We start from the raw sequence: 15,144 nt of genomic DNA, 5'->3' as shown, positions 1-15,144 counted from the left end.
AGCAACGTATCTCTGATAAAGCCCTCAGTGATCATTATCCTGCGTCCTTTTACAGTAGCTTTAATGATGACAACTCCAGCATCATCCATTTCCATTTTAGCAGTCGCCCAGAACTCTCTGATCAAATTTTGGTATACAATTGGATTCACAGTGATAGCTGATGACAGACAGCATTCCCTGAGTCTGTGAATCATCGACTTGAGGTCCGAGTGAACAGCTGGAGGAACCGCCAAAACAATAGCCAGATTATGCATGTCCGTAAATTTGAGGTTTGCCATTGATTTGCACTAACCATACCAAGTAAGACAGAAAGAACCAAACAAACAACAAAAATTTTAGACAATTTAATTTTGATCCCAACAATAACATCACAATTTTAAAATTAGGTCAAAATCAATTTTCTTAGTCAACATTGGAGTGGAGTTTGCGGTCAACAGGAGTTTACGGCCGTAAACCCCTTGCCAGTAAATCATCGACCATCTACAGAGTTTGCGGTCGCAAGCAGTTTACGGCGGTAAGCTTGGGCCGTAAACTCCGACGACTGTTCTTTCTCGATTTCTGCCTCAAAAACGCGGTGAATCATCCAATAAGATACATATTCCTGGTCCAAAACTCATTACCTTCGAGACTATCGGATTAGATTTGCAAGATTTGACGAATTTTTTTTGAAGAGAGAGAGGGTGGAGAGGAGTTTGCGGTCGGAATCAGAAAACTGATGGAGATTTCGGCGGTAAACTCCTATTTATACCCATTTTACCTTTACCTGATAGCCACTCAGTAGAAGACAGTCTCCAACACAGTCCAATATTTTTCAAAAGTTTTAAAAATCTTTTGAGGATTAATATTAAAACTAAAATTAAAAATAAAAGAAATAAAATAAAATTAACTTTGCAAAAACTAAAAATTAAAATAAAACAATTTTATTTTAGCAGTTAACAAAATAAAAATAAAATAAAATTAAAAATAAAAATTAAATTTACTCCAATTAAAATATACAGCTTAAAAATTAATTATCGAGAAAAAATTTGTGACGTTGGGATCATAGTTGTTGGATAGCCTTATTCCACTTGTCGGTACCCTTATTTTCATGTATTCGTCTGATCGATTGCCAGTATTATGGTCCACTTAAACACGAAAAATTTGTGACAATTTTAGGACAACTTACCAATGACATGACACATTCATATAGATGATTATAATTTTATTGTCATGTTTGTCCCTAATTCTTAAATAAAATTTTCTATGACCATTTAGCTGACTACAACCAGGGATATTGTTGTCCACCTAAATTGAGCAGTGAGATCTACAAACAACCTGTATGTGTTCAATTTTAATTGTACTAGAACGTGTTTCCCGCTTCCTGGCATGCCCCAGCCATCAAGGACTTCAAAAATACTCCTTACACCGGGTAAAGAGACAATTATTAAGAGAGAAGATAGATTTAGAATGCATATGTTGTACATCCAGGTCGGATCTCTTTCAATCACGCAAAGGATGAAACATATGAATAATTGAAGTTTTAGAGGGATTGAGAAGAGAATGGTGCATATACTGTGTACCAGGTCGGATTTTGAGTCACGCAGAGGAGACAATATATGGCTAACAAATAGAAAGAATTGCATAGATAGAAGATGAAGAGAAATAGAGTTGCATATGTTATAGTCCAGGTCGGATCTCTCGATCACGCAGAGGAGGCAACATATGACTAACAGACAGAAAGAAAGAAAATAACCTTCTACATACCTATTTTGTCGAAATTCCCCAGTCACCCCATCCAACCGGAATTAAGGAAAGAATCCGCACATCGAGGAAAAGTGAATCCACAGTTTTAGATACGGGTTATTTAGTGTGACCGATAGATTCCCATGTATATCTCCCTACTCAACCTATCCGAGTTTCGTGATGTCAGGCTAAACGGATCTAATTAGGTCAAAGTTTGTCAAGTCCTTAAATTCAGTAGATTCAACTTTCCCTAGTCAAGTTCGTTTAAAAACTTTCGGGCCTACCAGTGCATCGAGCACGGAGCGTAGACGATTCAATTTAGGTACGTTACGCAGATTCAGATTGCCTTTTATCACTTGCTAATTTCATTTCCCAGTACAACACCTACAAACAAGACTAACAACAACATTTCTAATTTTCCGAATTTTTAATGTTTTTGGATTTTTCTGATTTTTTATTGTTTTTGGATTTTTGTTTTTATTTCTCCCCCTAAATTTGTGCATGGGAGAGAATTAAATAAAATAAAATAAAAATAAAAATAACATGCGCAAATTTAATCTATCCTAAAAAATAAAAAATAAAAATAAAGATTGAAGAATTAAGAAAAAGAAAAAATAAAAATAAAAAGAAACTTAATCCTCAAAACGAATCATTTTCAGAAAACCCACAAGCACATCGAAGTGAGCTTTGTTAAATGATTTTGTGAATAGATCCGCCACATTATTAGCAGTAGGGACCTGTTCCAGTCGAATTAGTGAACGCTCGTAACAGTCTCTGATAAAGTGAATTTTAATGTCGATGTGTTTGGTTTTAGACTGTTGGACTGGATTTTTGGCAATTTGAATAGCGCCCTCATTATCACAGTAAATAGGGTTTTCTAAATAATTCAAACCATAATCCAACAGCTGATGTTGGATCCGAATGACTTGAGAACAGCAGGCCGATGCAGCAACGTATTCCGCCTCTGCTGTGGAAGTTGAGACAGTGTGTTGCTTCTTGCATTGCCACGAAACTAGTTTGTCACCTAGGTATTGACAGCCTCCTGAGGTTGATTCCTGTCAAGCTCACAGCCTCCATAATTACTGTCATCAAAAGCATAAAGATCAAATTCAGTATTCTTCGGATACCAAAGACCCAATTTTGGGCTCCCTCTCATATACCGAAATATTCTTTTGACAACAATAAGATGTGAAAGTTTAGGATTAGACTGATAACGTGCGCATTGACAAACTGCAAACATGATGTCAGGTCGGCTTGCAGTAAGATACATCAGCGATCCGATCATCGATCGATAGTGGGTATGATCTATGGATTCGTCGTCAGGATCTGGAGTTAGAAGAGGTCGTTTAGCCATCAAGAATATCATCCACATACTTGGCTTGATGTAGCAGGATTCCGATTGAATTTTGTTTAACTTGAATCCCCAAAAACATGGTCATTTCTCCCAATGAACTCATTTCGAACCGCTTCTTCATTACACCTTCGAATTCTTTGCAGAGCTGCGGACTAGTCGACCCAAAGATAATGTCGTCAACATAGATTTTCACAAGAATTTGATCATTGCCGACATGCTTGATAAACAAAGTCTGATCGATAGTTCCTCGAGAGTAACCATGCTCGAGCAAATGCTTTGTTAGAGTTGCATACCACGCTCGAGGAGCTTGATGCAACCCATACAATGCCTTGTCCAACTTGTAGACATGATTAGGAAATTTTGAGTCAACGAACCCAGGAGGTTGATCAATGTAGATTTCTTCCTTCACCTTGCCATACAAGAAGGCAGTCTTGACGTCCATTTAATACACAATAAATTTCATGTAAGAAGCATATGCTAGAAAGATACGAATAGCCTCCAGGCGAGCTACTGGAGCATAACCTTCAATGTAATCAAGACCCTTGACTTGTCGAAACCCGTGAACTACCAATCGAGCTTTATTTCGCTCTATAACCCCTGAATCTTCCTGCTTATGTGATAAACCCATCTTGTGTCAAGAGACTTCTTGCCCTTTGGTAACTCAACTAACTTCGAAACATCGAGTTTTTCAAATTGATGCAGTTCCTCATGCATTGCATCCACCCAGCTAGGCTCATTCAGAGCCATTTCAACATTCTTGGGCTCTATTTGAGAGATAAAGCAAGAGTAGAGACAAGTATTAACATCTCCACTCTGACTTCTTGTTTTAACACCGTCGCCCAACTGACCAATGATGTTATCGATCGGATGATCGCGTTGAATTCTTGAAGGTATCTCTTGGCTGATGTCATTGAGAGAGACATGAAGAGTGTGAATGTTGATACCTCCTTCATTTGCTGATTGATCCACTCCAGAAGGCACTGCTACAAACTCATTTGAGATAAGTTCAGGAAAGAGTAGTTCCATAAAGGTTGAAGAAGCTGCGGAAGCGCCATTAAACATGAATTCTCTTTCCATAGGAGCAGATGGCGTAGCTTCAGCATCAGAAGTATCATTTTGACTATCATGTTTTACAGATGACTCCCCCTCTGGTATAGCAGAGGACTCCCCCTCAGATGAAACCAGGGACTTCCCCTTGGATGAAGAAGAGGATGCAGATGGAGGTATGTAGAAAACTTCTTCGTCTTCATTTTCAGAAGTGTTCTTTGAACCAGAAACAGATCCAGACGAGCCACTCGACGACACATTTATTGATTTGAACAGCGACGTGTAATCAAACAGCCAATCTGGACCCACTCTAGCGTCCGTCTCATTTTCTTCCAGCCAACGCACGTCATAGGATTCCACAATTTGTTTTGTCTTCTTATTATAGACTCTATAAGCAATGAGAGCAGCATACCCTAAGAAGTAACAGTCATCGGCCTTGGCATTAAACTTCGGGTTGGTATCTAAGTGAAGAAGGGTGCAAGGACAGCCAAATACACGGAAATGACTGACTGATGGCTTGTGATTATATAAAATTTCATACGGGGTCTTCATCTGAGCTTTGTTGATCAACACACGATTATGAACATAGCAGGCAGTGTTTATCTCCTCGGCCCAAAAGAAGAATGGTAGCTTTGAATCACACAGCATCGTCCTTGCAGCGTCTTTCAACATTCTGTTTCTCCTTTCAGTAACACCATTTTGTTGGGGTGTGTGAGCAGAGATGTATTGACGCATGATACCCTTTTCTGCGCAAAAGTGATCGAGTACAGAGTTCTTGAACTCTGTACCGTTGTTGGTACAAAGCGCCTTCACTCGATTGTTAGATTGGTTCTCAATTAATACAATGAACTTCTTAATCAAATCAGCAACTCCAGCTTTGTTGGATTGAAAGAAGACCCACGTAAACCGAGAGAAATCATCAATCAAAACCAAGCAGTAAGAATTTATATTGATGCGGAGAACATTTACTAGTCCAAACAAATCCATATGTAGCAATTGAAGCACCTGGATAGTTAAGTTGGCCTGTTTTGGTAGGTGTGGTTTTCTATGATGCTTTCCTTGTGCACATGACACACACTTTTCGAACGTAATGAAGTCTTTGCCAGGCAATCCACGGACCATCTCATTTTTCGCAAGACGATTCAGGTTCTTGGCATTCGCATGACTTAGTCTTCTGTGCCATAGCATTGCAGTTTGTTTGGAGATCTTGGAGAAAAGGCACGTAACTTGTTCTGGAAGATTGTTATTCATATCAATTATATAGGAATTCCCATCCCTTTTAGATTTTACGAGAATCCACTCTTCTAGGATGACGAAGCCTGGCTTGAGAATCATGCATTCCTTATCAGTGAAATGCGTAGAATAGCCCTTGTCACAGATCTGAGATACACTTAACAGACTATGCTTCAGTTCGGGAGAAAAATTAACATTCTCGAAACTTAAAACCCTGTTTGTGATAGTTCCTCTTTGACTGATCTTGCCACCTTCTCCACCCGCAAAGGAGATGTATCCTCCATTAAATGATTGAATGTTGTGCAGTTGGGCGATATCTCCCGTCATATACCGGGAACAGCCGTTGTCGACGAACCGGGGTCTAACGACATTCCCTCGCAACTTTCCCTGCAAAATGTGCAGGTTTAATTAGATTTGGGAACCCAGGTCATTATTTTCCTGGGTGGTCCTGATGCCTTTTCAAATTGATAATTTTCGGATTTTTCAGAGGACACGGAAGATGAATTGGAAGCTAGTTTGGGCGGCCATTGATAATTTGGTTTTCTAATAGTCTCGGGTGATTTTGAATGTTTATCAGTTTGCTTGAAGCATGTGGGTTTTCTACCAGAGTTGGTTGAAGACTCGCTGCTGCTTGTTGACGAAACTGACCTTGGCTTAACCATGCTCGGTTTCAGCAAACTGCCTGGGACTTTGTAAGAAACGACCCTTTTTCTACTCCAATCATCATTCCTGGAATGATTTCTAGAGGAATTTCTAGTTAAAGACCTTCCTCTGAAATCATTTTCTCCTCTTGGAAATTTGAAGTGTACAAACATACGATTTTGACAATTTCTAGCTATATGCCCACCAACTCCACAATTGAAACAAATATGTTTGTTATTGTTATAACTTGTACTACATTGATCAGATTTGTTTTCCATCTCAACACCCTTGCTTCTCTCACAAGAACATGAATGAGAATTAGGTTGTGAGGCAAGTGAGGGTGCATTAGATAGGGAAATATTGTCTTTATTCAAAACTAAAACTTTAGGTTTAGACTCGATTTTATTTTCAGAAACAGATCCTTCAACTTCGTGCTTTGACTAATTCAAGGATTGATCTGTAGGAGAAGTAGAAATGTTAGTACTTTCAACATTAATAAATCCTCCCGAAACAAAACCAGATGGATTGCCATAAACCATAAATGGTTCATTAGCAATCTCTTCTTTGGAAAAAGGCTTGTGTTGATATGAATGATTGAAGAGAGGGGGCACTTGATTATAACCTAGACCCTTTGATTGATTTCTCTTAAATTGCATGCAGTGGTCAATCATATTTGCAACTACCTCACTCGAGACATCATATTTTCTAAAATCAAAATCAGCGGTTTCAAATTTGCTCTTTAAAGATTCGATTTCAGCCACTAGTTCAGCGTTCTGTTTCACTACATAATCATAATTTTCGCATTTTTACCGTAGTCTTCCTGAAGTCTCCTAAAGTCCTTTATTTTGGATTTCAATTGGGCTTTAAGTGGTTTTTGACCTTTTCTGAGTTGGTAACCTTCATATCTAAGGTCTTCTACTTCCCTTTTTAGTGAGTCATTAAGTTCACGGAGAATCTTAAGGCTTTCTACTTCACTACCTAATGTCTCAGTTTTCTCATGAAGAATTTTAACATAATCAATACAAGCTTGAGAGCATGATGGTAGACTTACCTCAGTTGTACTGGGTTCATCAGAAGAAGATACCATCAACGCAAACTGCAGCTCCATCATTTTGTCTTCAGCTGCCACAATCTCTGTTGGGGCATCCTCACAGACCTATGCCAAGTGAGCATTTTCAGGTATAGACAAGCTCAGGGCCTGCATCTGATCTTCCCAGTCGAATGACTATGCAACCACAGCCTTCTCGTTATGTATCTGAGCACCACTTTGATTGTTTCCAACTGTAACTATTGTCCTATCATTATTTAATCTTTTGTCTGGCTGTGGACAATCACGAGCAAAAATGCCCTGGCTCGTGGCAGTTGAAGCATCGCAGCTTTCCCTTGCTGAACCCAACTTTCTTATCAGCACTCATCCCCCGGTTGTTCTTTCCAGTCTTTTTGGCAAACTGTTTTGCCCTAAATACTGCCATGACAATTTTCCATGTAATATCCATTTCTTCAACGTCTTCAGGGTGAATTTGATCGAGATCAGCAAATGATAGCTGGGGTGGAAGATCCCCGGCTACAAGTGCATTGTAGCAATTGACAAGCCCTGAAGCAAATGCAATATTTTCATCACCCTCCTTTCCCCTTGAAGAAGAAGCCCCAGTTGAGGATGAAGTAGCTTGAGAAGCCACGAACGATTGATTCTGTGAGAAAGGCATGGCTGATACAGAGGAAGCTGATGGAGTGGGAAAAGTCTGAATCTGAGCTTGCGGAGTAGTGAATGATAGACCAGCAGAAGGAAGAGAAAGAGAAAAAGATGAAAGAGCATTGTTAGTAGAGATGCCAAGGTTCGCAACTGAGTATGAGTTCATATGGTTGATCTCTCGCTGCTTGTCATTGATATCACAAGCCTTGATGACAGCCATCACTTCAGCAAGAGTGAGACGGCTAAGGTCCTTAGTCTTCTTGATGAAAGCTACATTCATGTCCCAAGATTTTGGGAGAGCATTCAGTAGCTTCTTGTTTATCTCTGACTTTGTATAGAAAATCCCAGCTACAGTCATTTTAGTATTGAGAAATGTGAACCGCTGTAGCTGTGCTTCAAGAGTCTCTCCAGGAACATAGTTGAACATATTGAATCGTTGTCGCAGCAGATCTTGGCGACTCTCCCGCATGTCTTTGTTCCCCTTATAGACCTTAATAAGGGCTTCCCACAAAGCCTTAGCAGAGGTATACTCCCTAAAACCTTAAGCAATATCTAGAGATAGGGTCATGGTCAAAGTGGCCAAAGCCTTCTCCTGCTCTTCCACTTTCTCGAAGTCCTCATCAGTGTAGTTTTCTATCTTCTTGTCAACCACTTGCCCTGCAAATGTAGTTGTTATTCTGACTGGATCCTTGATTATGCATTTCCAGATTTTGAAGTCTTTCATTTTTATGTGTTTCTCAATTTTGTACTTCCATTCTGGGAAGCCTTCAGCGAATAAGAGTCTAGGAATCCAGGTGGTCGTGCCCATTACTGAATCAAGCTCTTAGTGGTTTGTTTGACTTTGAGAATCCATTTTTTTTATTTTATTATTTAATTAATGTGAAACAGAAATTAAATTAATTATGATTAAATTGAGTTCTGGTCAAACACTGTTTACTGCCGTAAACGATGTTTACGGTCAAGTTGTAGATTACGACCGTAAACTCCGAGTTTACGGTCGTAAGAGGTTCACGGTCTGAAGCTTGCAGTCCAAGAGTAAACAGTTTTCGGTTGATGAATATTCCTTATTCATGGCTCAAGAATTCGATTTTACGGTTCAAGAATTTTTCAAGAGTTTGCGGCCATAAACAATGATTACGGCCTTAAGCTCAGGCCGAAAACTTGAATATTGAAGCTTTTCGACTGGACTAAAAACCCTTTTCGCAGTAGTTACAAACTTTAGTCTCAAATCAATGAAAACTCACTCCAAGATCGATTGTAGAGTGCCTTTGACGCTAGGTTTGCTCTGATACCAATTGTAAGGTCCTGAGAATTGATCTTACCAGTGATCAAAAGCAAACACAATCACAGAAACAAGAATAATAGAAGAAAAGAAAAGAAATAAAGCTTGCACACGTTCTATTGCTGAAAACGTCTGGTACAACTCGATATACAACCGTGAACATTTAGGCATCAACAACAAAACACGACTGGCTAACCCTCTATATATAGGGAACTACGACCGAAAAGAGTTTACGGCCGTAAGGTGTTTACGGCCGTAAACTCATTACAGACTCGTAAACAACTACCAAGCCCAGCAAAATACTCTAACTATACACAACCACTATTACAATGCAAAGCCTAGACCAAACCAGTAATTGGGCCTTTCACATATTTTCTTATATGTATAACTCAAAAATATTTTTCTTTTTCGTTTAAATTTTTTTCACAAAATACAAAAATATTTTTCTAATGCTTTCTTTTGTATAAGTGTTACTCTTGATAATGAAGATCCAGAAGGTATAATTTCTTTTCTATTCACTTCCTACGTGTCCCTAGAAGCATGCTGCTGCATGTTGACTAAAGCCTCGATAGATTTTGAGTGAGGCCTTAATAACATGATACATAAAAATCATGTTTTCCCAAACTAGGTTGTCATATTCACTCTAATCATGAGCTACCTTACTCTACTCATATTGAGCTTAGAGTTTTCTGCTTGGTCCTTCTTTTATAGCAGAAGTACATTCGCTTCTTATACCACCTATATCATTTTTCTTCAATACACTTCATCTCACCAAAGTAACCCTTGAGACTCTTAGCATTTACCACTAAGGTTTATGGTTATAGAAAACTCTGTGTTAATGATCTTAGTTTCGTGTCACTACGTACTAAGTGAAACCCACAATTCAACACCTTTATGAATTGACGGTACAAACTTACTATGTTCCAGCTCTTATATGAAATCTCTTTTTAGTTTGCGTGATTCTTCTGAAAATTTCTATTACCAAGATTTTTTCTTCCCCAAGGATCCAGTTAATTTTTTTTTTTAGATTTCTCACTTGTCCACCAGTCAATAAATATCTTTCCTACCTACTTGTTCAACAGTTCACATTGATCTCACAAGTACTTCGTTCAGTTTCGGTCTTATATCAAGTATCGAAATCATGAATTGAAGTGAAAGCCACCTGTTATAAACTTTAATAGAAAAGATGCCTTTCAATACTTCTTAACAAGTTATTGATCGTTATTTAATGGGAAACCACACAAGCACTTTAAGGTCTCTCTTGACTTTGAAGGAAGAGATTCCTGCCCATAATCAATTGCTTTATGTCTCAACAAGACATCACAACTACCCACAAAAAGTTTGCTTTATTTCTTTATCTTTTACACTCTATGCACGAAAATCTTTGATTTCCCAAAATCTGGTTATAATTAATGATGCCCTACTTGTTCCAGCTTCGTTTCTTCAAGTATGCCACTACTCAATAAAGTTAAAAGGCAATGACGGTTCATGTGAAATATGGGGTGACGTTTGGGATAAAGTTAAAGCTGAGTCAGCCGTTATCCAATTGTTTTGACGATTTAAAAAAGTGCTTTTTATGGAATGGCGTGTAAAAAGGAAACGTCCTTTCTCTTTCATGTGTCATCATCAGGTATGACAGCTGTTCACTCCATTATATCAGGCACGGTTTCAATTAATCCAAGATATCAACCGGATTTTTCTCTCTCCTACTAGTACGTATAAAAGGATCAGGCACGCTCCACTTTACCCTTTTATCACTTACCTATTCTCTCAAATGCAAAGAGCGATTTCTCTCACTGTTCACCTTCTTCCTCTCATAGCTTCAACAATGGCAGACTCCTCTTCAGTTCACGACACATCTGTTCACCAAACTCTCATCACCATCAAACCTCAACAAAACCTGATCATCGATCTTACTCCTTTCATCTATGAACCCTACATGCTATATGTCGTCGAGTGTCTCAAATAATCGCCTCTTGTCGACGCTCTGTCTAAGGTCAAAGTTGTTCCCACGTCCTACCTCTCCCTCATATATTCAACTGCTTACTACGACAAGGTTGCTGAGAGGATTCACTTTGAAGTCCACAATGAGAAGACTTCCATCTCCAAGAACCGCTTATGTGCCCTAATTGGTCTCTCTCAAGAACCAACTTTGGTATACCCTAAATCGATCGCTACTAGTCAACTGTTCTCCATGTTCTATCAAATGGGGTACACTGAAACCCTAGCCACCATTACCAAGTTCAAGAAGTCATGCCTTCATCCTCAATGGAATGGCCTCTTCACTCTACTGTTCAAAGGACTCTCTGAGCGAAGCGCCGGCTCAGATGGAGCAAGCAAGTCATTTATGACTGTGCTTTATTGGCTATATCACGGGATTAATTTGGACTATGGGTCCATCATCTGGCAACAACTGGCTCAAAGCTTGTATTCTTCCTCAAGACACTCAGAGATCTCCTGTGGAAGGTAGTGGTCCATCATCACAAAGTGGGCAATGGATTGTCTCCATGTTCCAATCATGGCGGACTCTCTTCTCTCCTCGATCGCCACCTTTCACACCACCAAGATAATCGTCACTGATCCTACCAAATACTCCTTCATTGGATCGATCCCTGACACCATGCTTGCCTGTGTGTCTGAAGCAAGCAATGTTTTGAAACAATACAGGAAGATTCCTTCTTCGGGTCCAAGGGAACTCACGTCAGCCATGGTTCGCTCCATTGAAGAGGCTGACAAGCTAGCCAAGAGGGGAAAGAAAACCGAGACACAGAAGGAGGCGAAGGTTACAAAACCAACCAATGCTCAAACCCCTAAGAAGTGAATGTCAGACAAGGCTGCACCATCACAGCCTCAACCAAAGAGGCAGATGAAGCCCACTCGGAGACTCATACTCCAATATTCAAGCGATTCAGACTCAGAGTGTGTTCCTCCTAAACACAAATCTGCTTCTCCTTCAGAATCTGAAAGTGAAAGCTCTGATGAGGAGGCTTTGGGTCGTGGTGATACCCCGCCTCGATCGCCTACCCCAGAAATACCTGTTCGCTCCCAACCTCCTTCTCCTCCACATGTTTCTGTACCAATATCCATCCCTCCAATTTTTCCCATCACTACCTCTCAACCATCAACCACTATTCCCATCCCTGATCCAATCTTCACAGACACTACCACTACCACCACTACTACAGGGGCTCATTCTACAGCACCCACACCACCTGCTACAACCGAACCACCAGTAACAACTGTAACTCCCACCACTACAAAACCCTTATCACCTACCCCATCCACTGACACCACCCCAGTTCTAGGCGGTGAGGACTTGGAATTTGATTCCACTTATTTTCAGTCCTTACTGTGTCCAAAGTGATGAAGACGAAGATGCACCTGTCACCAAGTGTCATCTCAAAGCAGTCAACGACAAACTTGATCAGCTGCTTTCCTCCTCTTCCTCTGGGGCCTATTCAGATGCTACTCTCAAAGCATTGTTCTCCTCCGTTGTACAAGAACATAATGCCTCCCTCACTATTGCAGCTAAGGCTATAGACGCCTCCACTTCCCAATGCCAGAAGGCCTCCCTTGCTGTTGAGGCTTCCACGAAGGAATGCAAAGAAGCGACCGCAAAAGTAGATAAACTAATTTCTGAAGCTCATTTGTTTCTAGATTCTTTAGAGGCGGCTGCTCAGAAGAACTCTTAGACCGTGAACGCTTCGGTTGATAACTTTCAACGTTCTCTTCAAGCTGAGCGATCCAATCTTGAAGCTGCTCATCAATAAATCGAAGCAGCCAATGTCACTCTGCATGATAATGTCAATGATCGATTAACTCAACTGGAGGCAAAGTTGGCTGTGGAAAATCGCATTATAGATGAGCTGGGCAAATGAACCTCTCAACTGAAGATGCAGAACCTCAAACTTCGCACTGCTACAGCTGAACTCAACGATTTGAAATCTAAAAGGGAGGTTATTCGAAGCTTTGTTGGCGATGTTCACTCCGTTTTGCTTCACCTCCTTGATGCCCATGATCCCATCATTACCATTACCATCCGAATACATTTGGTTGAGAAACTCATACCAACACTGGACATCCTTAGTCGTATCGAGGGTGTTTTCGTGACTGGTTTCCAGCCAAAACAAAGGGGAGAGAAGGCAGCGAAAGCTCAACCACCTCCTGAACCGAAACCAACTGCTGAACCGAAGGATAGTGAAGCTTCGGTCAGTAAAAGAGACAAGAAGAAAAAGAAGATCGGTGAAGATGACACTGATGATGAAGATGATGTTTTTTTGAAGAAAATCCCGAAAAGCCTTATCAGAAAACAAAATCTACTGATAAAGAGCTTGAAGAAAAGTTCAAGAAGCAAACGACTGACCTAGAGAAGAAGCAAAAAGAGAAGGAGCTTTTGGAGAAGAAGAAGTCCATTTTTTCAGAATGGACTATTGACTCACTTCAAAGAAGCGCCATAGACAAACCAAGTGTTCTTTGGCTCGAACCAGTCATGTCGTTTGGGCTTGAAAACTCCAAGGATGCACAGTTTGACATGCTGATCACTCGAAAGGCATTCATCTTTCACTGCTCAACTCAACTGATGCTATCCCTTCTCCAGACCTGAAGGTGGATCGGGATCTGTTGGAGTTCTATCTGGAGTTCGCTCAACCACAGTACTTGACCTGTAGTTCGCAGAAGATCACTACTGTCAAGGTTCTGAAGCCCTACTCAGCCGGGAAGTTGTCAATGTCAAGTTCAAAGTGACTTGAGGCTCTGAAGGCTCGGTTCATAACTTCACTCTAGCTGATCTGCTGAACCTCAATACTCACGACTGGATACTCCTCAACAAAATTTTGCTGTCAAATCCACAGGAGTATCAGCCGATTATTGATCACATCAAGCGAATGCTTGTTTGCTACATTCACAAAGTAGCAAAGATGGACCAAGACATCGCCTCTGCTATTCACAAGCGAACCACGATCAAAATGATGGGCAGAGAAGGCGATGTAAATACAATGGTCAAGGGGAAAATTGACTCAAAGTATCACACAGTGATGTTTATCAGGGGCGAAGGTCAGAAATGCCTATTCGCTCTTGTTGACAAAAACCTCTTCTCAACCACTTACTTCGAGCACATTTTGGAGATCATTCAGAGGTGTAGTCAAAACATAGCAACTGACAAGAAAATGTTTACTGATATGCTGAGATGGTACATTCAATTTTGGCAGACACTTCTTGCAATCACCCCTCGGCTGTTCAAGGTGGTGAAGACTGTGAAGCCTACTCAAAGGAAATGATCTCTCGCCTCATTTGATGCAAAGGGGGATATTGTTGGGCTTATAGTGTTGCGTCATGGGCTCGGTCCTTAGCCCAGTTTTGATTGCCGGTTTGGGCCTGTCCAACCGTGCATGTTTTTCTTCTAGCGTTTAGTATTTAAGCTGCATGCATGCAGCCTTTGTTAGGAACGCTTTTACTATTTTTTGCTCATTGAGTTTTGTAAACCCTAGCTCGCCTCTACAGTGGAAGTTCTTCATTGAGCTCTGCTGAGGCGTGACTATATTTGAATCATAAGCATAACGTTGATTCCACACTGTGTTGATAATATTATTGTGTTTGATTTGTTTGATCTTCATCTTTTTACCTGTGAAAGATCTAATCGGTCTGAGATTTATTCTCATCAACTACAATTCAATTTTATGGAAGGTATAGGATTTTTCGGGATAAACACTCTCATTTTTATAAACAAACGAATTACAACTCATTTTATAGAAAATATCGGATTTCTAGAAACAAACATGATTTCATCTCATTGAATGGCATATATTTATTCCTACAAATGCTTATGACCTCATCAACTTAAATGTTGACACTTTTTCTCAAATAACTTGTATTCTCAGGAAATCAGTAAAAACAGGTTATCAACAGCTTTTGAAGATTTGACGCTAAGGCGTTAAACAAAACTTTTGAACATCATATTGTAGCTGACTTTTTGAAACATGTAACACATACAATGATGTAACTTTTTCAATTATGTATATAATGGTTGTGTTTGCTTTCTTTACTATTCAATTGTTATGATATTGCACATGACGTCCTCCGCCCACAAACATTTATGTCATTCAGTTTTGGGGGTGTGACAACCTTGAATTAGAAACTTTATTACCATGGAATTGTTTCTAGTAACAAAGTTCC

At 39.9% G+C, this 15,144-nt stretch overlaps 1 protein-coding gene across 1 annotated transcript; it reads left to right on the top strand.

Moving 5' to 3' along the window:
- Positions 1–11,794: 11,794 nt before the first annotated feature.
- LOC111896005 (proline-rich receptor-like protein kinase PERK8) lies at positions 11,795–12,665 on the top strand. Its single transcript, XM_023892037.1, has 2 exons — positions 11,795–12,281; positions 12,343–12,665. The coding sequence occupies exons 1-2, from the start codon at positions 11,795–11,797 to the stop codon at positions 12,663–12,665; spliced, it is 810 nt and encodes a 269-aa protein (XP_023747805.1).
- Positions 12,666–15,144: the final 2,479 nt, after the last annotated feature.

Source organism: Lactuca sativa, chromosome 4, assembly GCF_002870075.4.
Source record: "Lactuca sativa cultivar Salinas chromosome 4, Lsat_Salinas_v11, whole genome shotgun sequence".
Lineage (NCBI taxonomy): Eukaryota > Viridiplantae > Streptophyta > Magnoliopsida > Asterales > Asteraceae > Lactuca > Lactuca sativa.
This window is presented reverse-complemented; position numbering and strand designations above follow the sequence as displayed.